Raw genomic sequence first — 26,465 nt, forward strand, 5'->3', positions numbered from 1 at the left:
TGTTATTGACAACTTGAGGCTAGAGTTATTAACACTAAATAAAGTTTTTAGAGCATGATATTCACTTCATTTATATTTATCTCACACACAGTGGTAATTTTGTGTAAATATTTTTGTTTACTACAATCATGGTACATCCGATAAAGGACATCTTGTTTATAGCTTGTAGAGGGTGATAATTCAATTAGTCTGATCCACGCTACTGGTACTAACACTCAAAATAGAACCTGTTCTGCATATGCGAATTAGTTTTGCAAAGTAGTTGTACACCGCCCTGTAAGCCTAATGACTCATCACAATTTTTCTTCATTTATTTCTCTTTCCTCTACTTTCTGTCCGTCCTTTCCTTACTTGCTTGCAACAATTTCAAGATCTTATAACCTACAATTGATGTACTTCTTCAACAATTATAAGTCACCTTCGGTAGCATAGTTGGTATAGTGTTGGCCTTCTGTTCGAGGTTGCGGGTTCGATCCCAGCTGAGGTCGATGGCATTTAAGTGTATTTAAATCCGACAGGCTCATGTCAGTAGATTTACTGGCATGTAAAAGAACTCCTGCGGGACAAAATTCCGGCACACCGGCGACATTGATATAATCTCTGCAGTTGCAAGCATTGTTAAATAAACCATAATTTAATTCAACAATCATAATATTGCACTGTTAACGTTACTGATAATGCGTATGTGTGTGCGTGCTTTTTTTAAGATAATTTGCGGATATCTTCATAGTAATACATACTGGATACTGAAACTTAATTATTTCTTTAAATACTGTTTAAATGTGCAAAATTACATTATTTATGCCATGAATTGTAAAAAATACCGTAAGGCATGGTAAAAGAGAAAGTACAATAAATTAATATTAAATACATTTAGTTTCAAATATTTTTATTCAGTATTTAATACATTGAGAAGAATGTACGGGGTATGTGTGTTAGAATAGTGATTAGTTTCTTCTGCCTCTCATACCTTCTTTTTTGGTGTGATGGCATTGTCTCTGCAAGAAACCTAGGGGGAGAAAAACCACACAAAGAAATTATATATTACAATACAAGTATAGTTATAATACTTAATGCAAATAGAACTAACTTCAAGAAAATAAAAAATATAGTACTCTACATTTCATAATTTTACTTAATCTTTTGATTATAAAATTTAGGTATAATAATTCATCTCTATAAATCGCAACTAAATACTTCAATCTTCATATTCAGTGTATTGTATTTGTTTCAGAATAAAATAAAAATCACTTTTTAAAGTCTCTAATATTAATTTTAATTACGATATTTGCATTCATTTTTTAAATGAAAGTGGTAAAATAAAAAAGTGTGGGGCAAATAAAAGTGTTCTGTCTCCATAACAAGCACGGGAGTGGCAAAATAAGATATACGACCATTTTTGCACAAAAGTTATGTTACTGAGATTTTTATACATTAATGAGTATTAATACATAAGTTAATGCAGAATTAAACATAGGCCTAAATAATTGAAAACCATTAAACATAAATTGCTTATACTAAATACATGATAGTGCATTCAGTTACACAGATTTGAAGAAACATTTCGAGGGAAGATTTTAAAGTTTCTCTTTATCAGACTTATTAACCATAAGTGGTTACTTTCTTTTTAAATTATACGTCATTTTCTTACATATTGTTTATTATTATGGTACACTCTGAAACCTTATAAATGGATCTAAATATATTTTCTGCATTATTCTTATTACTGTAAGATTGTCTTTTATTTACAAACTCCTTTTGTGTCTCACTTTTACTCTTTCTGACTTCATGAAAAAATGTAATTTCTTAAGACTATAACCTTAAATTCCGGTGTCAAAATTGTATGTAAATTACTAAGTGGAAAAATATATGTGCGTCCTCTTGAATTTGAGTTAGTTGTGAATGTATATGGTTTTACTTACCATAATATTTTGGTGAATATCACTTTTTGTTGATTGCATTATAAAGAGAAATTAGCGTGGGCAATAGCCTTCATTCTGATAACACCATTGTGGTTCCAGAGCTTCTGACTGAAGTCCTCGTTGCACCAGTCGTTCCCGATGGGCGAGCAAACGATATTCAGCCTGTTGCCAGCCCTCATCAGGGTTGGTCCAAAGTCTTTCAGCCATGGCTGCAGCACGAGGCCAGAAGCGCCCATCAAGGGAGCTCTCGTCAGCCTGTTCAGACCAGAGAGCTGCTTCAGCTCCCAATACTAGCTCCCTTGCTGCTGTGCCAAGACTCACATCCACTCCCAAAGATGTGAGAATGTCGTAAGGATTATTCTTGTACACTTTTTGCCAGCCAATATAAGGTGAGCACCAGTTGTTTCCTTCGCCGATCCATGCACCAAAGCTACAAGGAGACATGATTAAACAAATTCTTAAGTTTTCTGTTGTACTTCACATGTTCCAATTTTAAAAGAGAAAAGAATATATGCAAGCATGCTTGCATCTTTCTTCTTGCTACATGTTTTCACTTCCAAACACTGATATGATTATGCAATTTTCCATGTTTGATTCTGCTGCTGTTGCACAGAGTTTTGGTTTACTTTAAATTTCGATGAAGCAGGTTTCTTCAATCGACTTAATCCATGTCTTCAGTTTGTTTCTGGGAGGACTTTGTATTGAGCATTCTAATAGTATGTGTTTCAGAGTGACAGTGACTTTGTCTTTGTGAAAGGGTTTAAGCTTGGAAATTTTTCATTGTACAATGGAATTCCTTGTATCCAGCACTCAAATAATAATCAGCAATTCCAAAACAACGACACTTTTGAATAAAAGGAAAAATGAAGATACGAGGTTGTGTCAGCAAATAAGTTACAAATTAAAGTACGAGGCGCGTCCATAAAATAACTTTCCCACTCGTCCCACAGCTATCAAACCATATGTTGCGCAAAGCGACTGCGTGTACGTGATAGAGTAATGTCCTGGCATGGCAGATGCGCTAGTGGAACTTACCGAGTGCTCTCAGTAGCTTCGTTGCATTGGTTGAAGATGCACGTTTCTATTCCAGCTCCTGCCGAGTGTGAAGTGCGGTCAGTGATAAAATTTTTGAATGCACAGAGCATAGCACCGATTGAAATTGATAGTCAGCTGTGCCAGGTCTATGGGCAAGTAGATGGTGCATTGCTGCTGTAGACAATTTTCAGCAGGATGCCAAAATGTGCATGACGAGGAGTGCAGTGGAAGGCCAACCATCATCACAGACAACCTTGTGGAGCAGCGCACCATCTGCTTGCTCATGACGTTAGGCCCATAAACCTGGCATAGCTGATGATCAATTTCAATCGGCGCTATGCCCTGTGCATTAAAAAACTTTATCACTGACCACACTTCACACTCAGCGGAAACTGGAATAGGGACGTCCATCTTCAACCAATGCAACGAAGCTACAGAGAGCACTTGGGAAATTCCGCTAGCGCATGCACCATGCCAGGACATTACTCTATCATGTACATGCAGTCACTTCGCGCAACATATGGTTTGCTAGCTGTGAAATGAGTGGGAAAGTTACTTTATGGATGTGCCTCGTAGCAATCTAAATTTTTTAATGAAGTGCCTGAAGTTATCACCGCAAAATGTTAGTATTATCGATGTGCGCACAACCAAAACAAACAGCCATCTAGATCTCTAAATTCGTATCAGGATGTGAGCTAGAAACAGCAATTTTTAAAGTGGACAAGAACCCGTGTGCACTCCACAGATTTCTGTTATATGTACTGATTATGACATCACAAAATGCCAATGTTATATGCTGCTTTTGGATGCACAAAATACAGATTCACATCTGAGATCGCTAACAATACATTGAGAAGTGAGATTGGAAGCCGTCATTTTTGAAGTGGGCAAGAAACCTATGCTGGTTCCATAGACTTGTGTTGTATATTATGCTATATAGATGTGCAGCATCCATACTGATTGTAACATCACAAAATTGCAATGTTTTGGGTGCACAAACAGCTATAAGTAAGTAACACTACTGGTACGTACTTTCTCGCCTTCTTGACAAATGGGGAACAATATTAATTCACAGCCTCCATCCTTAAAACATCCGAGATAACTAGTTAACGATCTAAGTAAGTTAGAAACAAAATGGTGGCATTTCTGCAAGACTTCACCAATATGTCTTTAAATAATATAAAAAAATTATTTTCCAAATATCAATCCAATGGAACTAAACAAAAGTAAATATAATGGAATGCGAAACAAACTGAACAAAAGTAAATATAGAACTACTTACTATGTTAGTGGTAATATTAGTCGTCTGGATAAACAGTTCAAAAGTGCTAACATAAAGCAGAAATGGTAACTAATAGCAAAGATAATGTGCAAGGCAATTTCACACTGAAGCACATTATATGCAACATGTAGCATAAATGCACATTACATTGCAAATGGCATAGCCAGAATTTTGCATTTATCTGGTTTGTGTAATATACTGCCTTTGAAAGTTACACATCATTTTCATGAATGACCGAAAGGCATTTGATCTACTCGACAGATCCAATTTGTTGACAGAGCTGGAAAATGTGATAAAACAATTCTGGAGGTAAGCTGCGTGGTAATAAAGGACAATGTAAGCTGTTCGAAATTGATATGGCAAACAAATGGGGTGCAGCAAAGAGCTTCACTAAGTCCTGTCTTATTCAGTATTGCAACAGCAGACATACCAAAAGCAGTTGACAGAACTACTCAACAACAATATATCTCTCTGGAGATGATTGTACTGGTGGGAAAGATACCAGAAGACCTACAACGAAGCTTTAATAGATTTGTAGACTGGACAGAAACAAATGACCTAACAATAAACAGAGTAAACCATCCAAATAGTTTTCTGAAGAGAAGTAAATGACGCACCCAAGATAAGATAACATACGGATCAGAAAACTAGACATTGTAGGTCATTTTAAGTATTTAGGAGTGACATTTTAACCTACAGGAACAGCATTTGGTGTACATATAAAAGAGAAGGCAAATGTGGCAATCTGAGTGATTAGTGACATTTTCTACTTCCAAGAACTATCACTAGAGACAGCCATGTATTTATTTCGGGCCAAAATAAAAACTGTCTTTGGACAGTTGATTAAACAAACAACAACAATAATACCAGTATTAAGTCCTTACAAATGGAATCTCTATCATATGGAAATGCAGGCCATTTTCTTAAAAAGAATTCTAGTATCAAACTTCACTCAAATCAGGTTAGTTTATATTCTTGCAAGATAACAGTTTCTTATTTAGAATTCGTAGTACTTACTACTGCTACCACCTACCGACAGCTACAAAGGACTGCTAGTGAAGAATTGCTTGAAAGAAACTGATAATGGCGAGTTTTACATCACCTCTCAGAAGCTGGATTGGAGCCAATCAAAAAATGAGACATGTGGTAACTAGATTAGCGGTCCAAGGCTTCCATCATAAAGTGTGTAATAAGGCGTATTTTCATTTAACTGCGTGTGTAAACCATGTGGTGGTACATGTGATACATACCACGTATTGTGCTGATGGCAGTGACAAAAACCATTACATTTATTCAGAAAGAAACATTTTCAGCTTTCCCAACTATGGGACTGCCTCATTGGACAAGGTATAGGCAATACACAAAGAAAAAAAAAAGTGAAATTAAAAGAAGAGAAACGAAAATACCATAAAAAAGAACATAGGAAACGAACAGAAACATGAAATTAAGAACAGCACAGATAATAAAACAAAATAAACAGTAAAAAAAAACAGATTAAAGGTTTAAACAAATGTGTAGAAGGTGCCAATGTGCGGGCCTGGACAAGGTGATGTCTTCATGAATATTTCTGTGTTCTATTAAGCTATCTTATAGTGGAAAGGAAGTACTATCATGTAGTCTAGCTACTAATAAGAAATAATCGTTCTTGACATTCCACTACGTCAATTTCTATTCAATACACACATAACAAAGTATTAAGTGCTTAAACTTTAAAATTCGTTTTTCTCGAAACTTTCTAAAATGGACCTTGATCGTTATTCCCGTGTACCCTTCATATTGTAAAACTCTTATGTATATATTTCAATAGACTGTGACTATAACTAAGACTTTATAGTACTATTATTATTTTTTTTTTTTACGTGTTCCATATTCTAGCTGTGAAGCAATGTACCAATACCATGGAATGTAAATAAATACAATCATTCCTTTGATCCAAACTGTCTTGTTTAACACTAAATTGTAATTGTTTAACTATTAGAATTACATGTAACTAAACACGTAGCATTTTGCTTGTTGTTATTATTATTATTATTATTATTATTATTATTATTATTATTATTATTATTATTATTATTATTATTATTCCATTGTTTTCTGTATTGATGTTATTTATATTTCTTATGTATTTTTATACTGATTGAGTGGAAGAGAAGGCCTTATGATATTAACTCTGCCAATAAGAATAAATCAATTAAATAAATGAATAGATAATTTAAATTGTAGGAAAGATCATCGTAGTATCAGTCTTCATCATTAGAATGCAGTGTAATCAGTCTCTGAGGTCTAGTTTTGAATCATGAATAGAAGTCAACTGCAACATAAACAATATGCAAGTGTTCCCTAACAGTACCTGTGACAAGTGGCAAACATGTTGTCACATCAATATAATCCATGAACAGCTAACCTTACTTCCATAAGCTTTGGGACAAAATATGGTCCGTTATTATTATAATTATTATTGTTATTAATACCAGGTAGGTCTCAGAATGGAACCCACTGCTGACATTGTCGGAGTGAGAAAGAAACACTTGCTCACATTCTGGGAGCCTGTCCTCATGGAGAGCTACTGAGGAATAGTCGTCACCACAAGATTCGATCCCTCCTAGCATCGGCCCTACAAGGAAAAGACTACCAAGTAGAGGAGGAGGTCCATGGTTTGTCCACAAATGGATCTACAAGGCACATTGACATCATCGCTATCCCAACAAGATCAACAAGCAGATTCATAATTGATCCAACTGTAAGGATGGAAACATACGAAAATCAACCTATTGAGGTACATCAGGAAAAATGCGACATATACGACCCCACTATACCATATTATAAGGAAAAATATCATCTAACGTCAATCAAAGTTATTGGATTACTGAGTGGGGCTAGAGGGACCATCACAAAAAGATTCACTGTGCAGTGATGAAGCGTTTCCCTCATAACTCATAAAATTTTTAAGTTTTTCATGTTCTCTCTCTTTTATTTTATTGCTGAAACTCATATTTACAATATCATGCTCTTTCAACTACATTCCTTAAATAGTATTTTTTTTATTTTGTGTTAGAGGAAAATACTGATATTTGACCATTTTGTAAAATGAATTTATTTTTTATCAGACAATCTATCAAAGATAGAGAAGTGATTTTGCATCATATTGTAAATTTGACATGCATTAATACACACAAGAAATTTCATCACAGAATGTTGGACAGTTTTTGAGTTATGTGGGAAACACTTCATCACTGCACAGTGAACTGAATTAAAAAAAAAAATGTAAATAATTTTTTTAAATCGTACAAATATTTTTTTCATATAGCAGAAAGACAGTGTTTTACACATACTAATTTTCATTATTGTACAAGATACAGTAATGGAGGAAAAAATGTTGAATATTTACAAAATTTTACTGCGTAAGCTGTACCTAACTCCTTAAGTGATTCTAGTAGTTAAAAATATTATTCTTATTAGTGATTGTTACCAAAAGTGGACAAGAAATTAAGAATGAAAAGTGCGCAAAAAACGAGAAATCACGAACTCGCAGTGGCTGTTCCTGTCAGTTGTTTCCACCATATACCGTCATATAAATAGAATGTTAATTTTAATTTGTTCGAGTCACACTCAGTTTTCAAGACGACATTAAAAAAAAAGTGCCTATTATAATGAAGTAAATACGGTACAATATGTGTTCATTGTTAAGAAGTGGCTGGCTTTGAAATTCCTGGAAATTCGAAGCTGTCCATTCTTGTCTCCGCACATGCTAGCTTCAGTAAATCAGTTATGCACCACAGTGAATCGGTTATGGGAGAATCATTTCAGAGAGGGGAGAGAAGTATGTACAGACGGAAGAAATGGAACATTTTAGAGGGTTAGGTACAGCTTACAACAGTAAAATTTTGGAAATATTCAACATTTTTTTCACCCATTAATGTATCTTGTACAATAATAAAAATTGGTATGTGTAAAATGCTATCATTCTGCTATATGAAAAAAAATATGTTTACGATTTTAAAAAAAATTATTAATGTATTTTTTTCAAAATTTAAATTGGTGGCAGTTCATTGTGCAGTGATGAAGCATTTCTCTCATAACTCAAAAACTATCCAATATTCTGTGATGAAATTTTTTGTGTGTATTTATGCATGTCATATCTACAATATGATGCAAAATCACTCCTCTACCTTTGATAGATTGCCTGATAAAAAATAAATTCATTTTAAAAAATGGTGAAATATCAGTATTTTCTTCTAACACAAAATAAAAAAATATATATATTATTTATTAAGGAATGTAGTTGAAAGAGCATGATATTGTAAACTTGAGTTTCAAAAATAAAATAAAAGACAACATGAAAAAGTTTGAGTTATGAGAGAAACGCTTCATCACTGCACAGTGAGCTGTCACCATTTTCAATTTTGAAAAAAGAATTAAATAATTTTTTTTAATCATAAAAATATTATTTTCATATAGCAAAAGGACAGTGTTTTACACATACTGATTTTCTCATTATTGTAAAAGATACATTAATGGAGAAAAAAATGTTGAATATTTCCAAGAATTTTACTGCTGTAAGCTGTACTTAACCCCTTAAACAATGAGAATCCCTGTCCAAAGCTGTGACCGTACTGTATACAACTATCCTAACACTCCTTCAAACCGAAAATATTTTGACAGTAGACTCAACCTGATATGATGGGGAGGTTACTGATTGGTTTTTGAATTCCAGTGATTGGAAGAAAGAGGAAGTGTTTTTGTAACCAACTTTTTTTTTTTTTTTAAATAATCGCATGTTATTAATTTTGTTTAGTAAGCTGTCCGAAGACTGGTCTGAACCTCATAAATGATACCAACTAGGCCAGAAGATAATGGGGTAGGGTGGCCAGTTCCCTTCTCCCTCCATTGTATACATCGCCGATTAGCTACATGTTACACTAATCTGACATCAGAATGTTATTAATTATTAATGCTATTTCAGATGTAATTAAATGCCATTTCAGCTGTATGTTTCTCTCACTTTTTTTCAGACTCCACAAAAACATATAAATGAAGTTTTACTGTAGGTATCATTTTTGTAAGACTAAATATGAACTTACCCACAGTCAAAATACAATGCATCATAATTAGAGAAGATCACTCTGAACCCTTTGTTGACAAGTTCAGCTATGACTTTGTCGCGCCCAGTTGTCCAGATTTGAATGATGTACGTCTTATTATCCAGATACTTGTCTACTGCACCCTCTGCTGTAAGATGACTTGTCCAGAGCACCACTGGGATATCTTCACCTCCACTAGCCTCCTTTGCCTTTGCGTATGCTTTCTTTTGGAACATGTCCCAGAGTTGGAGGAAATCATTGTCTGTCACACCCAAGCTGTTGTTTTTCATCCAGTTCACAATTTCTGGCACACTTCTCCAGCAGTCAAAATTGACCTGTTACAAAGTTCAAGGAGATTGATGTAGTTACACTGATCAGATAGTTTCTAGAAATAATATTATCACATGAAGGTTTGGTACTAAATTGATATGACGTCAAAGTAAAATAGAATTCCCCAAAAGTATACTACAAGTACAGTGAAAGCTCTCATTTACAGACATCGAAGGGACTTAACAATCTGTCCGCATCTGGGAGGTGTCCTTTATTTGGGAGGGAGGCTCCCCATTCTAACAGTAAATTTATAATATCATTATGCATCTCTTCACACTTTAAATGAAATGTATTACTGTAGTTTAATTCTAAATACAGTATATTGTACTACAGTAAATTCTTTGCAACTTTGAACTGCGGTAGATAAGACCGAAAAAGGAAAATACAGTACTGTGCCATGCAATTTTATTCTAGGGCTACAGTTATGCAGTACTGTAATTTACAGTTTTCAACTTAACCTTTACGTTCAGGTGCCATGTCTCTCGAAACAGAACGACTGATTGAAGTGAAGAGAATAATCCTACTAACCCTATCATGTATCGAATGCAATTTCATGATCACGGAAACCTGGACTCATCACACAGGTTAAATTTTATAACTTTCTTTATCCACTCGCTTCCAGCTAACAAGGGGTAGCCAGCTGGGCTAGTGGTAGCCTACGAGACCCTTATTGTCTTCTTTCATGTTAAGGAATTTCTGTACAGTTTTCAAAACTAAATTTTCCATTTTTGTAACACACTAGGTCTTGAAATCCAAATTCTGTCCGCAGTCGGGAGGTAAAGCAAGTTTTAGGACTATGAAACCGTTGTCCGTGTCCGTAAATGAGAGTTAAATTTATCATTTCTATATTATTTCAGTTGGGACATAAAAATCTGTCCGTATATGAGGAGTGTCCGTATCTTAGGGGTGTCCGTAAGGAGAGGTTTCAATGTATTTATTTTTATCACATATTTAGTCTTAATATTTTTCTACGGAAATAGACTTTACTAAAACATTATTCGTACTGAAAAATCAGCTTAAGTTTTATAAGATCATGGCAATGCCACTGTTCAGTTGAATCCCGGAATCCAAGAGGGGCCCAACTCCACTTTTTATCGAAATTGAGTTGGATATGTGATTGCATTGATTTTGTTGCTTCACATCTATATATCAAAAATAGAAGCCCAACTCCGACCTTTAACCATGCTAAAGTGATGTGGAATATCTATCAGAGTCAAAGAGAGACCCAACTCCAGATGCTTGGGCATCTCTTGTAATCCATTAGTCAGTTTCCACATTTTATCGCTAGATAGCAGCAGGATCATTGTACATCAACTGTTAGAAAATTGCTTCAACTTTGAACAGTGAATCATCTGGGGATAATATAAGATGGGAGACCAATATCTTATGTTTGTAGCTTTTGTCATGAACATATAGCAGAGATTGACTCAGAAAAGAATAAAGCTATGTATAAGGAATACACTAAAAACACAACTAAGTACACAAAAGAAGGGAACTATGTTTTTTGATAAGTTAAAAAAATGTGAAGTAGAATCTAGAAGAAACTCTGATATTGAAATGTTATATTTTGATTTCATCAAACCACCGTGCCTTTAGTATTAATATACTCTTCTTTTACAGCTCTGTAAAACATTAAATACCCATATCTCCCTATGAAGCAGATGTTTTATTTGAGGAAGTTGTGGCTACACAATAGAGTCCGAAATGGGGGCAAATGAAGTGGCAAGCTGCTTGAATGAATATTTGAATGCAAAGGTAGTTACAAAATTTAAAAAGCTTTACATATTCAGTGATGGGACTGCAGGACAAAATAAGAATCATTCCATGGTTGCATTTTTGTGATCACTGATCAAGTTAAGGAGCTTTAAAAATATTGTACATTAGTACTTTCCCATCATATAACACAATTTCTTACCCTGTGATAGACATTTTATGTGATTGAGAGAATGAAAAGGAAAGAGGAGGAAATTCAACTTTATACAGAAAAGTTTGATGTTAGAGTCATGTTAGGACAGGAATTTGGAGGTTATAAGAATCACTTCCTTCAGTATTTCTAAAAGACAACAACAAAAAGTGGAGAAAAATTCAAAATCTCCTGAGTATAACGTTTACTCATAAAAATGAGATTGCAGTTTCACGAAAAATGTTAAATGTTGTTGTTGGTTATTTCAGATTAATTAAGCCCAATTTTAAGCCAAATCTTCCCAATGTACCTCTGTACACAAAACCCTGTTCAGTGAAAGCTGCCAAACTTCGCGACATAAACACAATAAAAATTATCTGAGACAGGACATAGTTTCAGTCAGCAGAAAACTTGTCCGATTCTGAAGACGATTAACATATTAATGAGTACTGTACTGTACAAGAAATGAAATGTATTGGAAACCAATGTTATTATTTGTCATTTACATTATTGTCTGCAAAAACTCACAAATTAACTTTCAAAGTCACCTAATATGGTTTGAAATTATGCAAAACTGTATGTAAAGGCTCCGAATTCAAAGAGTGGCCCAGTATTTAATCATTTTGAAAATTTATTTTACATGAAAATTAATTAGGAGAAGCTTGTTGTCATGGTTATGAAATGATTTAACGGACATATACTTAGAAAAAAGAACATGGTTAGAGGCATTTTGTAGCAACAACAAACATTTTTTAAATTTCCCAAAAGTTTGATGCAATGAACTTGGGCCCCTTTTTGAATTGCAGGATTCAATTACAATATTGTGTAATTTCGTCAGTGAATGGATCTGAAAAGAGAGACAGACTCTGCATGTTCCTGAAGTCAGTGACTAGTCTCACTCAGTCATCAGAAAAATCTACACTGCAGATACGACATAAACATACAGACGTAGCCATAAATTATTATAAAACACAAAAGAGACTGGTGTCAACACATTTCGCGAAAAGAACAAAATCACCTTCCAAAAATATTGCCAAATTATCATGTTGAAGAATACAGGAATTTTTCATAATTTCGATTCACGTTATAACACTCCCATTATTTTGAAAATATAATATAAGTTTAAAACTTAAAACCTCTAAAACTTCATAGTGTTAAAATATACATTAAGGTACCAGTACATTACCTTTTTTTAATATATTTTAACACTATAAAGCTGAAAAGATTTTAAGTTATAAACTTCTATCATATTTTAGATACAGACCTGCTGTTTAATTTTTACATTCACTGTTTGTTACTGAGTGAAAGAAAATGTATATGAAAAAATTGTATGCATATGCACAAGGACTTTCTGCCCTTGCTAACTATTCTGAGCAGACATTTACTTCTTATTCCTTTTTTTATTAATAGGTTGTAACAATGTGCGCTTTTAGAAGCTCAATCAATCTTGTATTTTATGTGGCTTTAAATTATTTATGAAAATCTGCATAGTTAATTAATTTATGTTCATGGTTTGTTAATATTTGAAGTAAAATTTCTTGCACATTGGTTTTACTGAGGATAATAGTGTAAAAGCTATCTTTTCCCAAAATGTGACAAGAGTGCAGAGAATATATGCCTTGAACAAAGTGAAAAGATACACTCTCTTGAGAAGAAACCAGGCTATGGCAATGGCGGATATAGGCTCTTTATCGGAATAATCCCAGGACTTCCAACTTAGAAAGGAAAAGTAACAATAATGTGTAGTTTTACATCGTGAAATGGTTAACAATAATAATAATAATAATAATAATAATAATAATAATAATAATACAGTACGCTAAAAATAATAGGCCTTGTAATAAAATAATATAATAAATTCAGATTTCTATTTTTCTGTCCTTATTTTCGGCAAAGAGTTCAATGACCTTCTGGCTGAAATTGAAAATGAATCTTAGTACAGAAGTGAACTAAATCTACCATACCTTTCTTAGACCAATGCCAGTTACTACCAAAATGTACATAAGGAAAACAGAAGAAAGAATTTTTAGTATCACATCCTTAAATCCATTTTTGTTCTTTACAGTAATGTCCCGATTTAATTTTCGACCTCAGCACACTTTGTCACCATTTATTTCCATATTTATTCTTAAAGATTCCCTGGAGATTATACAATTTCATTTATGCCATTCAGAAAGTCTTAATCAAGGATATTCCATATGCTAATTTTAATTGAAATCTTTTATTTACAAATATAATTTTAAGGTTATCTTTTAAGATTGTATATCATAATTGATATTAACCAGTGTCGTCAAGGGGGGGGATTATTATTAAAAATGTTTACAATTTACATTATCAGTATTTTAAATGTTGTGTATTATTATTATTATTATTATTATTATTATTATTATTATTATTATTATTATTAAAAATATTATCTGTCAAGTGCACAAAACATTAAACGAATAAAAAGTCAGAACTCAAACTAATGAAAGGGTGAATACTGGTACCACTCTTAAAATTGGTTTAAAATCGACGGTGCACAATATTTAACATTTACACTGCAGAACTATGAAAACAACCTTTTCAATATGTTTCATAACAATTGAAGACATTATTACAGAAATAACCCTTGTCAAAATTTCTATTTTTCAGGAGAACAATAAAAATAAATAGAACAACACATGTCATCTGTTTCCGTGCAACTGGCGTTTATCCTTGTGGCTATTGCACTTGACATGTGTCATTTTTGGAGTCTATAAACATTTGAAATAGTAGCAAATGTGTCCTTAATTCAATTTCATTGAAAATGACTAGGGCTGTTTTTGTAATAATGTCTTCAATTTTAATGTCATATTGTGTCGGTTTCATTTTATTACAAGGTCGGTACGGTAGTAGGTGGTAGATCTCTCTATGATAAAGATAGCATTGTTATAATTCGAACATGTCACAGAACCAAGCACAGGGATTATATTGAAGGAAGTTCAAGTAGGGTTCAAATCTAGTAACCCTCCCCTTGCATACGCCGCTGATATTAACAGTGCTTAATAATTACAATTCATTTTTACAATAATATTCATCTTTAATTCATTATATTATTGTTATTAATTTCCGGATCCTCGTGGTCAACCTTAATTAAGACCGGATGATTTATTTTTCTTCAAATCTCTCTCTCTCACTCTCAAATCCGAAGTTACTTTACTTTCTGTTGGTACGTTCTGCTTGAATCACTCTATGAAAAACCAATATTTTTATAAAATTTGTGAGTTTATAGCACTGTGAATATACAATTGAAAATAAGAAATAATTATACTTTATTTAGGCAATGCCACAGTGTCATGGCAAAAGAGCATAAGCACTAAAGCCACCCCTGGGCAATGGGGCCTAATCTTTGATGGTGGAAAAAGAAAAAGAAATCGACATCCCACAAAAAGTCACATGTGACTCAAGTCATATGCTAACCTCATCTCCTCCCATGTGAAATATATCTGAGTCGAAGACAGCAAACATATCCTTGTATATTCCTCCAAGTATTTCATACACTGTGTCATTTGTGGGATTAAGTTGTCCACATGGAGGTTCCACACAGTACTCAATCCATGGTTGAGCATTAACACAAACAGTGACGTTAGGTCCAGCCCATTGCCAGCCTTCTCCCACATGTGCCGGTGCATCAAATTCAGGAATTACACGAATACCTCGTGCCCGTGCATATTCCACAACACTTTCAATGTCTTGTGTTGTGTAGATCTGCAAGTAAATATAAAAAAAAAAAACTTATTATAAACATCAGATATATTATTCAAGATCCAGCATTATGATTTATTATTGTTATATCTTATAAAGATATTGTGTGCTAACTCAGTTGATAATGGCATTTCTAATAAGGGAATAAAGATGATGTAATAGATTCACATTAACCTATTTTTATTTCTATAATAAGTAGGGTGACCAGACGTCCTCTTTTATCCAGACATGCCCTCCTTTTTAGGCCTTTGTTCGGGATCCGGGCAGATTTAAAAAAAAATCGAGTAATGTCCTCCTTTTCATAACTTGTATGCCTGATATTTTGAAATTATCTGATTTGACACCTTTCTCAAGTAATGGCAGTAGTATTGATGGAACGATCTTAACTGTCTTTGTTCCTTTTCGTTGCTTTCATTAACTGTAAAATCATTTTATATTATTAAGTTTTATATAAGTATGCTGTAATAAAATAGGTATTGACATAATTTCAAGTATAATATAGGCCTAAGCCTAAATCTAAATAGATATTATCTGTCCTCTTTAATAATTATAGTTCCCTTGACTTTCATATGTAGCTAACTGTAAAATAATTATTATTACATTTTTCATAATTGTTGTTTATTGTTAGTAAAATAACATGTACAAAAATACAATTTTAATTCTTCCCTGAGGAGTAAAAACTCGTAATTATTTCGTTATAAAATATATATTAATATAATTATATTTAAGTATGATATAAGCCTAAATCTCTACTGTAAATATTTTGTAGTAAAATAGATATTGACGTAATTTAATGCATAATAAGCCTAAATCTAAATACATATTTTCTATCCTCCTTTTTGAAGCTTTGTGTCCTCTTTTTTTATCGATATGAATCTGGTTACCCTGATAATAAGGAAATAAAGATGATGTAATAGACTGAGATTAACCTATTTTTATTTCTATCAGAGTAGCAATATTGTCAGTCCTGAAATCTTATTTTATGTTTCCAAACCAAGAAAAGTTTTTCATACTACTTACCTGGACCATAGTTACGACAGTGATTGAATTATGAATAATGTCTCACTGTACTAGTACTGGTACTCTTTGTGTAGAATAAGTTTTACAAGTACAAAAAATGCAGTTGTTATAAATGTTGATCTTTTTGAAACTAACCTGCTGATTTGTGTAAGCTCCATATTGAGTCAACTGTGGGTATGTCTGTGACTGGAAGGGAAAGCTGTGAGAATCTGTGATATGCCAGTGGAAATTATTAAGTTTACTTGCAGACATCCCATCTATGGTACGTTTTATGGATGCCACTGAGTAGTAGTTCCTTGCAGTATCAAGCCCAAGAGAACGATATGGGAAGGCTGGAGAGTCGGTGATGTTCACATCACGCATGATCAGCAGGTCGCCTGTCACATCATCATAGCCTATCAACTGACCCAGTGTCTCCAAGGCATGGCGAGCTCCAAAAAACTCAACAGACACGATGTCAGCACGTATCTGATTCAAAAAGACAACAAGTACATTACAAGACAGTCTTTCTTCCACTTGCATTTTCATGCAAAAGGAAATTTCTTTAAACATGATTACTTTTACTAGAGAATTTGCAGTTAAAGTGTAGGCTTAGATTGCAGATTCTATTTAGGAGGCATTGTGGCTATAACATTTCAGCTACACAGTTCCATACACTAAAACACGTGCAATAAGTTATGCACTTATGCCTACAATAACACTAGTATCTCTTTTTTCGTAAACGAATAAATAAGTGAAGCTGCCATATTGTTTCCTTTCGGAAGTGTTTGAATAATGTTGTCATACGTTCTGGATACTCCAGGACTACCAGAATCGAGATCTGCATTCCATCTTCCCAAAAATAATTCTCAGGACACACAAATGCACCAGTTTTCAGTGAACAAGAAAGAAAAACATTTCTTTTCTTTTAACATGATTTTATTCTCTTCACTTTATGTGTACGGCAGCTCAAAAGGGTTAAAATAAAGAACTTATGAATACATACAACATTCGATTAAATTAATGATTCAACTAGGTTCGTATGAATAAAACATCTGTTTCAATGGTATGTTAGGGACAAAGCCTTTTGCTCAAGTCTGAGTATGGTTATTGTGTTGTCGGTATCCTGAGGGTCGTTGCATGTAACAATATTGCCTTCCACTAAATTATATTAACAGGTCTGCAAAGCATACGCATCTTCCTGTATCCAAGTTTATGGTACTTCAAGTTTTCTTCTCCACGCCATCCTATCTTCCCAATACTCTCTCTCCCATCAGTATTCTAACCTCATCTGACCATGTGATCTTTGGTAATTTTATAATGCTCTCCACAACAATGCCAAGAGGAAAATTATATTTCTTGTTGGAAAGGACTGACAGACACAAAAAACGAAAATTAAGATTTATTTTATATTTCGGAATGTTATATTGGGTCATTCCATAGAAACTTTTAAGAATATGCCAGTGATGTCATGAATTTTTTTGTGCTTTTAATATAATAATGTTACTATAAAAATAAATTAAACTGCCAACTATGACCACCATATCATTAATATTTTAGTCAAACGGATGACTGACAAATGGGTGGCAGTTACATGTTATCCGTAATTTGAAATATTCTGCACACTCTATATAAAGTGTTATCGAAACTAAAGAGATGCCATTGTAAACCTGAACAATCATATTTTAATATCTTAAAGACTAATTCGAATAATATTAAGGGATGTTCATAAAAACGCTTCATTGAAAAAAAAAAAATAATTTTATATTTGAATACATTTTAAATTCATGCGAATTTCATTCGTATTGAAGAAAATCTTATTCTCAATCCATCTCCCAAGTTTTATGACATAATCTCAAAAAAAAAACCTATGAGTAATTAAATTAATAAAATTATTAACTTTTGTTCTGACAGTTGAAAATCGCTTGCTATGCGTGGCCGTTGCGAGACGTCATAACTCGAGTAATCTCAAACCCGTGTGTCCTCTTCCTGACCTTGATCATGCAGCTGGAGCTGACAGAATATATCTGGAAGGATTTGTTTAAAGCTTTGAATTTCTAACAGTGCAGTGGTGCCTGGTTATATTTGAAAATGCCTGATCTGAAAGTCGTTTTCGGTATTTGTGGTGTTGTAACCCTTTCGGACTCCAAGGAAATATGAGAAAGACAGATAAGATAAAAGTTATCGAATAGATGCGAGAAAAAATACTGAATTTAGTGATACTTGATGCAGTATGCAGTGTTGAATCAAATTATCAAAAATGGCATCCGTGGGCTGTAGTGAACAAAGTGATGTAGGGAAATCGAGCGAAGAAGAATGTGTGCCGGGGACTGATATTGAGTCAAAATCTAGTGAAGAAGAGTATGTTTCGACCATAAATTAAAGAGGAGGCCACAATAAGCAATTTAAATCAATTATTAACGCCCCGTGGACAGTCTCCTGTTTCTAAACGTAAGTTGTCGCACATCAAATCATACACGGCAAGGAAAGCCAGTGCCGTGAATGAAACAGTTAGTAAGAATATTTAATGTAGGGAATAAAAGTAATGATGGCGAAGAAATGATCGCACAATTTAAGAAGAAATCTTTAATGTGCACTCAACGAACGAAAAATATATGGTTTTAACAAATTTAGTCAAAAGCTGGAGCGTAAATAAAATAATGTCAGAATTCGATGTTTCGCTTTATCTGGGTCATTCCATAGAAAATTTTAAGAATAAACCAGTGATGTCATGAATTTTTTTTGTGCTTTTAATATAGTAATGTTACTATAAAAATAAATTAAACTGCCAACTACGACCACCATATCATTAATATTTTAGTCATACAGATGACTGACAAATGGGTGGCAGTTACTTGTTATCCATAATATGAAATATTCTAGACGCCCTATATGAAGTGTTATCGAAACTAAAGAGACGTCCGCACCTGTGGAGTAACGGTTAGCGCGTCTGGCCGCGAAATCGGGGCAAGTACCTGGTTGAGGTTTCCTCCGGGGTTTTCCCTCAACCCAATATGAGCAAATGCTGAGTAAGTATCGGTGCTGGACTCTGGACTCTTTTCACCGGCATTATCACCTTCATTTCATTCAGGTGCTAAATAATCTGAGATGTTAATACAGCGTCGTAAAATAACCTAAAAAAAACTAAAGAAACGCCATTGTAAACCTGAACAATCATATTTTAATATCTTAAAAACTATATAATAATTACAATAATATTAAGGGATGCTCACAAAAACGCTTCATTGAAAAAAATAGTTTTATATTTGAATGCAACATTTTAAATTCATGCGATTTTCATTCGTATTGAAGAAAATCTTATTCTTAAGCCATCTCCCAAGTTTTATGACCTAATCTCAAAAAACCTATGAGTAATTAAATTAATAAAATTATTAATTTTTGTTCTGACGGTTGAAAATCGCTTGGTATAGCGTTCGCGAGATGTCATAATTCGATGAGTAATCTCAAACCCATGTGTCCTCTTCCTCACCTTGATCGCGCAGCTGGGGGTGACAGTATACGTCTGCAGGCATTTGTTTGAAGCTGTAAAGTTACCTGATTAGATTGAAAATGACAAAATCTGAAAGTTGTTTTCGGTATTTGTGGTGTTGTAACCCTTTCGGATTCCAAGGACATACGAGAAAGACAGATAATGGAAAAGTTATCGAATGGATGCGAGAAAAAATACCGAATTTAGCAATATGCATTTCGTGTTGTATCAAATTATAAAAAAAAAAATGGCATCCGCGGGCTGTAGTGAACAAAGTGATGTGAGAAAATCGAGCGAAGAAGACTGTGTGCCAGGGACTGATATTGAGTCGAAATCTAGTGAAGAAGAGTATGTTCCACCAGAAATTAAAGAGGAGGCCATAATAAGCAATTTAAATCAATTATTAACGCCCCTTGGACAGTCTCCTGTTTCTAAATGTAAGTTGTCATGCATCAAATCATTCACGGCCTTGACCAGTATTAATCCATTTCTGAAACAGTTTCAGTCATTATGGGACATAAAAAAAGGAGAGTTCCCTTCTTGATTTAGTTCATTTATCAGAAAGCCCCTTAAATTTAAATTGTTGATTTGTGCTAATGAAGGTAGCATTGTAAACTTTAAGGGTGCTATTTATAGACATTTCGCAGCACACGCTATGAGCGTACTAAGCTAGCCCCGGCTATCCACTGGTTACTAGTACAGAATTCAAATCATATTCTATCGCTAACACTGGTTTATGAATACGAAAAACGCTGATCATCCACCGGAAACTCGCACTAAAAATGTCTATGAATACGGCCCTAAAAGTGTTTGGACATAATATGGATACAATTTCACAAATTTAAAGGATTGAAAGTAACGGATAGATGGTGGTTGTGGTGGTGGTGATGGTGGTGGTTGTTTCAATAATACACATGAAATACAAAATTAGATTACAAAACAACACAAAAGAAAATACTTATAGTAGAAAATTACAATAGTCAAAATCAGTTACATAATATAAAATTACAAATAGTCAAGATCGGTTACATAATATATAAAATATAATGGAAAAATTACACATAATCAAAATCATTTACATAACATAAGGGGAATATTCACACTCACACACACAAACACACAATTTATAAGACCTAAAATGCTCGAGATAAATTAGACGATTAATTCACTTGAGATATATTATACAGTTAATATACTAATAGGAGAATACATGCGGGTTACAAGACATAAAATGTTGATTAGCAAAGTCCTACTGAATGGCATACAAATACAAATGATTAAGTAATATATCAAGATAATAAAAAAAAGAAAAGAAAAGAAGAAGAGAGAGGAGAAAAAAATAACAACTTGGTCATTTAAGACTATTTAGAAACTTCCGCAAGAGTCTAGTTCTGTTCATTAAAGACATTTCTAAGTAGAGTGTACTTAAAAGATTTTAGACTCCGACTGCTCCTGATTTCCTGTGACAAGGAATTCCAGGAACGAGCTGTGTGTATTGTGAAGGAAGCAGAGTAGAGAGATGTTTAATGGAATGGAATTGATAGAACAAGGTTATGCTGGGAACGTGCATCATGGTTGTGGTGGGATGCTGAAAGTGTGAAGCGAGGAACTAGGTAAATAGGTGTGGAATTATTTAAAATCTGATACAGCAAACAGAGTGAATGAACTGAACGTCTCTCCCATAAACGAAGCCAAGATAATTGAAAGAAATACTCGGAGACATGTCACATAATCTGATAATAATAGTCGAACACACATACTGGTACAAAAATAGGTCATTAAATACTTACATGACCTTCCTCTGCTTCAGAAACATAAAGCTCATAACTTTCATCAGATCCCATCTTCAGACTGCGGGCATCAGAGTTATGAATTGTGATCTGCACATCAAGTGGTTTACCACCATAGGGCTCCTGGCCTAATTTCCTGAACAGTCCAGTAAGTTGGTTGCGGAAGATGTCTGCTGCTCCATTTACAAGTTCTTCAACTTCTTCACTCAGCTGTCGTCCATCATCTATTTGTATATTAATGTTATTAATACCAGAAAAGATCATAATCAGAATGTTGCTATCATGTTGTAATATATGCCATTCAAATTTCCATTTCTATCAAACAATACACTGAACAACAAATTTTCATTGAATGTGTGTAAACTGCGTCAAATTGGGACAACTCGGAATACAGGGGTCTGTTACGTGAATTAGTTCAGTTCTGAATTAGATAAAGACAGTTCTGAGTTAGATAAAGACTTAAAAAGTTAAAAGAGTACTTAACCAAATCAACAGTATTTAACAGTACTTCTAAAATGATTCTGAATAAGTTGCTTGATTGCATGTTAAAAGTGTACCATGTAGAAGTAAAACAGAACTAATGATTGTAAACTATGTTTCTATTATTGTTGACCATATGACTGATGTTTCAACTCGTCCTGCCTGTCTATTAACCGACAAGCTCTCATTTTTTCTCTAATTTGTCTGGTCTTTGTATACAGTTTGTATACATTTTGCTGAGTTTAATAATGATGTTAATAATAATAATAATAATAATAATAATAATAATAATAATAATAATAGTTTATTCCACATCTCTGGCACTAAGCATTAAATGTTTATGAGCCGCCACTGATGTTTACCAGTTTTAAATGTAGAGCTTGGAAATGAATTTTACTTCTTTTTCTCAGTACTGATACTGGTATTTCCCTTTTGCTATTCAAAAGTTACACCATTTTGTAGATTGATACCTTTTTACTTATTATTCTTAACTGATTTCATGAAAATTACATGAACCAGAGATAGAAATATTAAAACCTGCATATATCACTACTACATCAACCCTTCACTCTAGTCTAGATCCCACTGGAAGAAAGTATCTGAATTCGCATTGCACCAGATTGTCTGAAAAAAAAATACGATGAAACAACATATCAAGGTTTATTGAGATTAGACAAGTCATAAATTTTGTACGTATTTGAAACTCCTTAATGCAAAAACAGACCAAACTCAATATCCACAGAATATTAGCAAGACTAGGAGTGGTATGTGGAAGCAAGACATAGACCATATCGTACCTAATACAAATTTGGAAGATGACGACCTTTCGATATCATCACTATGGTGAAATGTATTCTGTGGGATGATCAGCAAGTGGAGCAGAGGCAGGGCACTTAGCAGGAAGGAAACCAGAAACAACCTATATATTATATTCATTATTGTGACACACAGTCTTAGTCTCACCTGATGTTCCAACAATGGAGATGGTATTGTAGTCAAGAGGTACCAAGACTCTTCCCAGTTCCACTTTTCCTGTAGGTCGTGGCCAGAGAATGCTGTATGTGTCACAAGTTAACTTGCAGGCTTCCAGACCTTGGGGACTATGACCTTCTTCAAGAAGTTGCTTTTGACATCGGCCTTCTTGACATTTCCATGTCCAAACAGAACTGTCATACAGGAAGATAAAGAAATGTTTTTTTTCATAAGGAACAGTTTAATATCTTTGACTGTGTTACTTAAAATTTAAAACATTAGTTTCAGTCAAACGTTTAATGTGAGAAAATAGTTTCAAATAGTAAATAATATTTATTTTCAATTCATTACATGGATCCTAAATACTGTTATGTCTTAGGATATTAAACTTTCATTATTTTTGTAACAAATAAATGTATACAGAGTAGACTGAACAAATCTCTTCAGTGTTCTTTTAATATACTGTCTTTCTCTATTGCTTTATTATTTTCTCCTCTCCCTTCCCTTCTATTAGAAGTTGTCATAACTCTTCCGTTATTCTGAGAGGAATTGAAATGTGAAGCCAGGTATATTTTCTTTCTGCTTCGTAGTTCTTTTGTTGCTTGTTGTCTTCCTTGGCTACAGAATTTTGTACTGTAATTGCTTCTTGATTGTTACATATCTCTGTTCTTCCTAGTTCATGCGTTAATAAATGACTAGTCATCTTAGAAATTCAGATTTTAATGATACAGCACTACCTGCAGTATACATCATGACTACCTATATTGAAATTCAATTGTTTGCCCCTTCCATAATTGTTACTGAATAAGGGCTCTAAGCCTGCATTTCTTACTTTAGTCTGGCAGTTGTCATTATGTCTTCAAATACAAGAGTTGTACTTATCTTAACACGAAAGTAAAAGTGATTCATGCGAGTTAGCTAGATAAATTGTCTGTAAAGAAAATCATGAAGATATTCAATATTGGTCAAACTCAAGTATGTGAGATTCTAAAGAAGAAAATGGGCATTTTTTAAGCCGTGGGGAAAAGCTGTGTTAATGGAATAACATAAAAAGAGAATGGTTGAGCTGTTTGGATTTTTTCCATTGCTAATTGTCAAAATTATAACACAATGTTTTGAAGAGTGGATCTCTCTTCATCTTCAGGTGAAAAACTACTGTGGGAATCATTACAAACTTCCTTGTGAATGTGGTCGTGTGTACATAGGGGAGACTAGCAGACCCCTGTCCACAAGAATCAAAGAATACAACTTCAATCAATGCCTCATAGACAGATCTAGAATAGCCCAACATAGCTTTGAATCTGGGCACAGAAGCCAACCCAGTCTCATTCTTCCGGACATGTAGTTACCTACAGTCGAACAGGATATCAAGAAAATTCAAGAAAAATGCACGAAATAACGCCACTAGAAAGCAGTAGTAGTTTGTTTCCCTACACCAGTAGATGGCAACAGCAGTTTAATTGGGTCCCACTTATTAATTACTCTCTTCCACCACTAGATGGCAGTAATAATGGTTCCCCGCTCATTTATTTATTTCCTATTGTTTAATCATTTCACTATTACCGTACCACTGTTGATTATTATTAGTGTCTATTATTCCTTGTTGTTGGTGTTATTGTTCCATATAATTAATTTACTTACAACCACGGAATTCTTTTTATTCTATATATTTCACGTTACAAGAGCTTATGACATTGTGTGTTCCATCTTTTATCGCACTGACCTGATGATGGTCGATCAGTCAGACAGGCTAGCTGTTTGTAACGATCCCCACAGTAGGTTTTCAGCTGAAGACGAAGAGAGATCCACTTTTCGAAACATTGTGTTATAATGTTGACAATTAGCAATAGAAAAAGTCCAAACAGCCCAACCCTAGAACAATTCACCGTTGCTTCCCCCCCCCCTTTTTCATTCAGATAAAAAAAAAAGAACTTAAAAAAACTGCAAACGAAGAAATTTATGAAATAGTGTGGGAGTGGTTTGTCAGTGTCAGAGCAAATAATTACCACGTGTTGGGTTCTATGGTACAGGAATATGCTAAAAAAGATATGCTTAGTGTGATTTCTCAGGTTGAAGTGTTTGTGAAAAGTCAGGAGCCAAAAATGTAAACTATGTGCAGAAAATCCTTCTTGACTATTGGAAAAATAAAGAAAAGTGAGCAGTTTTTTTAAGTTCTGTATAATGTTTGCATGTGTTCAGTTATAGTGTGAATAACTAAATGAGTAATTTTTTATTTCATCTCATGTTCCTGGTTTAATTTCTGTAGTACATTTCCACTGTATGGAAAACTTGCTTCAGTGGAACATTTTCCCAGTCCTTTGCAGTTCCATTAAGGGCAGGTTTTACTGTATTTGGTTGAAGATGATTGATACGGGTATTAAAGGGTGAATTTATTTCTGTTTTATATACAGGGTGGCCCACTTAACTTTTTCACCTCCAATAGTGTGTGAAATATTACAGATATACACAAACCGACAATTACCATTTAAATTACATCGAAAGGGACATCTGATACACGTACATGAAATACTTATCAAGATATTACAGTCAACTTTCTTTTTTTCAAATGAGAACCAACTACGTTTTATATTGCAAATGTTGCGTAAACATAAATAGTATCTGATGCACCCTTCCTTATGTCTAGTTCATAATCTTGATGTAATTGAAGATCGAACACACTCATAGTACTGTACACTATCCAATACAACCCTCAGACGCTAAATAACCTAGATGTTGATACAGCGTCGTAAAATAACCCCAAAAAATTTAAAAAATAAAATAAAATAAAAAATCCAATACAACCCTTACTTCTTCAGCTCTGTACTGGACAATTGAACGATATCATTGAGAAATCTGATTGCACACCCAAGATTTTGTGTTTTGTTTTTCGAAACTAATTGTTTATTTTTTATTGTACACTAATTTTATGTCTCACTTCACCATGTGCACCATTTCCATAGTATTAAAATGTACAGCACATTGTGATTGTGATTTAACTGACGCACAAATCTAACCAGAATTGCCCTCCCTCTGTTCGATCCTTTGTCAGACATTGCTTATGTTTACTCTTACCGGTGACATTCAAACAGTCTGTAAAGTAGCCAGCTGTTATTAATAAAGCTAACACATCATTTGCAATATAAAACACAGTTGGTTCCCATTTAAAAATAGACAGTTGACTCAAATATCTTGAAAATGATTTCGTGTACAAAAAATACATTACGTATATCAGATGTCCCCTTCGATGTAATTTGACTTGTAATTGTCGGTTTTGTGTATATTTGAAATATTTCACAAGCTGTCGGAGGTGAAAGAGTTACGTGGACCACTCTGTATAAGATTAGATTAAATAAATGACATGCACATATTTAGGTACAAAACTAAATGTTTCATTTAACAAATACAACAACTGCCATGGTGGTCTAGTAGTAAGAGCGCTGATCTTATAATTCTTT

At 33.8% G+C, this 26,465-nt stretch overlaps 1 protein-coding gene across 6 annotated transcripts in view; it reads right to left on the bottom strand.

Annotated features, from left to right (window-relative positions):
• Positions 1-872: 872 nt before the first annotated feature.
• The window catches only part of Hexo1 (Hexosaminidase 1), a 90,369-nt gene continuing 64,776 nt past the window's right edge, over positions 873-26,465 (bottom strand). For all 6 annotated transcript variants that reach the window (XM_069845528.1, XM_069845531.1, XM_069845525.1 and 3 more), the window contains 7 exons: positions 23,002-23,204; positions 21,559-21,782; positions 16,435-16,767; positions 14,995-15,282; positions 9,321-9,655; positions 1,923-2,352; positions 873-1,009 (listed from right to left, as the gene is read on the bottom strand). In XM_069845528.1, coding sequence (XP_069701629.1) covers positions 1,974-2,352; positions 9,321-9,655; positions 14,995-15,282; positions 16,435-16,767; positions 21,559-21,782; positions 23,002-23,204 — 1,762 coding nt within the window. In that variant the 3' untranslated portion in view covers positions 873-1,009; positions 1,923-1,973. The remainder of the gene's footprint in view (positions 1,010-1,922; positions 2,353-9,320; positions 9,656-14,994; positions 15,283-16,434; positions 16,768-21,558; positions 21,783-23,001; positions 23,205-26,465) is intronic.

The sequence above is a fragment of the Periplaneta americana genome, chromosome 14 (assembly GCF_040183065.1).
Source record: "Periplaneta americana isolate PAMFEO1 chromosome 14, P.americana_PAMFEO1_priV1, whole genome shotgun sequence".
Classification (NCBI taxonomy): Eukaryota; Metazoa; Arthropoda; class Insecta; order Blattodea; family Blattidae; genus Periplaneta; species Periplaneta americana.